The sequence below is a fragment of the Apis dorsata genome, unplaced genomic scaffold (genome assembly GCF_000469605.1).
Source record: "Apis dorsata unplaced genomic scaffold, Apis dorsata 1.3 scaffold_694, whole genome shotgun sequence".
NCBI classification, from domain to species: Eukaryota; Metazoa; Arthropoda; class Insecta; order Hymenoptera; family Apidae; genus Apis; species Apis dorsata.
The window spans coordinates 148468-151334 of record NW_006263873.1 but is presented as its reverse complement, the minus strand read 5'-3'; the positions used below and the strand labels follow the sequence as shown (position 1 = coordinate 151334).

The 2867-nt window shown below is 26.5% G+C and overlaps 1 protein-coding gene across 1 annotated transcript in view; it reads left to right on the top strand.

Moving 5' to 3' along the window:
* Positions 1-2867, top strand: part of LOC102671551 (protein Gawky) — a 22498-nt gene that overhangs the window by 7189 nt on the left and 12442 nt on the right. Inside the window, exons 4-5 of the mRNA XM_006622507.2 lie at positions 79-253; positions 915-2471. Of these exons, the coding sequence (XP_006622570.1) occupies positions 79-253; positions 915-2471 (1732 nt within the window). The remainder of the gene's footprint in view (positions 1-78; positions 254-914; positions 2472-2867) is intronic.

Here is a 2867-nt window from a genome sequence, read left to right as displayed (position 1 = left end):
AAATTTTTTAAATATTACATAAAATTAATTTTTTTAAGAAAAAATGGCATTCTATAATAATGATATTTTTTGTTTCAGGGGGATGTAGTAGTATTAGGGGAAAGCAGTCCGATAAGGGTTGGGAAGGGAAGAGAATCAGAGAATGATAGGTACTGTGATATCGAGTTCATAAAAAACATGATGGCCAAACCTAATAGCCATCTCAAAAATACCGCCGCCAATGACTTTTTAACCGTCCTGTCGAACCAAACTGGTAACTAAAATTCTTGTGTATATATATTTTAAATATTAAAAATATAATATTTAATATATAATATAAATATTATATATATAATTTCATATAAAAATTAATTAAATATTTTGTTTAAAAACTATTTTAAGATTAAAAATTAAGTGAATAGTGATTAATAATTTTTTTTTTTAAGAATAAAAATTACATTTTCATATAAAGTAGCATTCAAAACGATATATATATATACTGCTTTTAATAGAATGAGAATTATTATATAATATCATATAAATATATTTTGGGGAAAGAAAGGAAATGAAAATAAAAAAATCATATAAAAGACAAGAAAATATAAATTTGTCTTTCATAAATCAAATTTTATTAACATTTTGAATTATTCAATTTTTGATTTAAATGTCTTTCTTTGTTTCTAAAAAAAAAATTAAATGTAATTTTAAAATCTTTGAAATGTCTCTGTTTTTGGAATATGTATATGCATTGAATTATATATCATTCAAAGCCATTATTTTTACTTTATAAAAATGATTTTTAACTTTGTTTTGAAAATATAACTTCACTTAGTTAAAAAAAAAGTAACAAGAAAAAATATTTTATTTATATTAAAGATCTTATTGTTAAATAATATAATTATAGATTGTAATTTTTATCTTTTATTATGTTTTAGGCAAGTTTATCTTAACCAGTCGAAGCTCGACCTGCCAGTCAGTGGCGTCGTCAACCACAAAACACCCAACAAAAAATCATCTTCTAACTTACGATAATAATACTAATATTAATGATAATATTAATAATAATAATAATAATAATAACAATAATAATAATAATAGTAATAATAATAATAATAATCCTAAAATAAATCATCGCTCATATCGAGCGGAACATAATCATCAAGATGATCGAAAAATAATAACAGTTAATACACAAAAAACAAGAAAAAGAAAACAACCGGGCTCGTCCGGTAATCACAAACCGGGTAGCTCCGCCAATAACTCTAAGTCTATGTCTAAGACATTAAGTGATAATAAGACTAGCTTTAGCGTACTAAACATTAGGGTACTAAGTATAAGCGTAAATCTACGATTAACAGGAGATAAGTGTGCTATCGATGAAGGGGTACCTAGCCTAGTTAGGATACCCAAGTCTGATCGCCCCTCGTCATGCCACTTTTCTCTCGACTCTCTTGACAATTACTCCTTACTAGGATCCTGCCTTCATTTGGGCAAATACAATAATATTAAGTCTAATTCTAGCCTCTTAAGTAATAATAACGATAACTACAAGTCTGTGATATTGCTCAGCTCAACCAGTAACCATTATTTCCTCCGCGTTGAAATGGACGGTGGTGCGATTGCAACTAGTTTATTTAAACAAATGAAGCTAAAGTATCAAGCTTTTACTGGTGTAATCAATGAAAGAATTTCTTCAGAAAATTTCTGTGATTTCTATCAATTTAAAGAGACATTATACAAAGCTATCGGATTTAATGCTGAGGATGTTTTCACAGAAAGTCTGATAAATCCTAAGCAATTCATTCTAACCAGTTCGACTTTTCAAACTGCCCAGTTCATTGACAGTGAGAGTTCTAATGCAATGAAGACAACAGATGCCATTGTAGTAAATTTATCTAATAGCAATCAGTCTAAAAAATCTAAAGTTGCTATTTATTTGAAAAATGAACAAAACTCCGATCGAAACTTTGTTTCTGCTCCATCGGAAAAAATTTTCAATAGAAACTATTCAATTTCTAATCTTTTTCCGGAGGAAAAGAATATCAATTACGCAAATGATATGACTCGAAATCATTTGATTGATTGTGCAAGAAATCTCATAGCAGCATCCATTGGAGTTTCCAAAGACATCTTACAAGTTCTTAAAACTGATCTTAAGCATATATTAACTCTTCTTTTTGGACCACTTTGCGATCTTGATGATTTTAATTTGGCATATAAAAAAAGATGGGGAATCCCTGATAATCTTAGATTGATTGGCGGAGGTGAAAGTTCATTAAATACTGGTGGATCTGCAAATTGGGGTTCTACACAAACTAGTACTACAAATAATAACAACAATAATCAATCAGGTTGGGGAGGAAATTCTGGAAATCCTTCTGGAAATAGTGGAGCACCTGGTAATTGGACTGGAAGCAGTGTAAACAGATCTGTTGCTGGGAATCCAAATTCAAATCAAAATCAAGGACCTCCAGGTGGGCAAAATGTCTCAGGTAAATGTTTATTTTTTTTTTTTGTATAATTTTTTAATAAGAAATTAAAAATTTCTAAAATTATACTTAGCTACCTTTATATATATATATATATATATATAAAGCTATAGCCAGTATCTAATATATAACATATACTATAAATTTTGATTTATTTTTGATTTGAATTACAAATTAAGTTATAAACTATCTTTATATAATTAATAATTAATATATTTATTATTTTTATTTTGTTTATATAAATAAAAAAATATTTTAAAAAACCAACTCTCTTTATGTAGTTTTTATATAATTATTATTATTTATATATGTAATCATTAAAATTTAATTTAATTGAATATTCCGAATTTATTTAAAAAATTCTAATTTAAAATTATAAATTCATATATCAAAAAAATA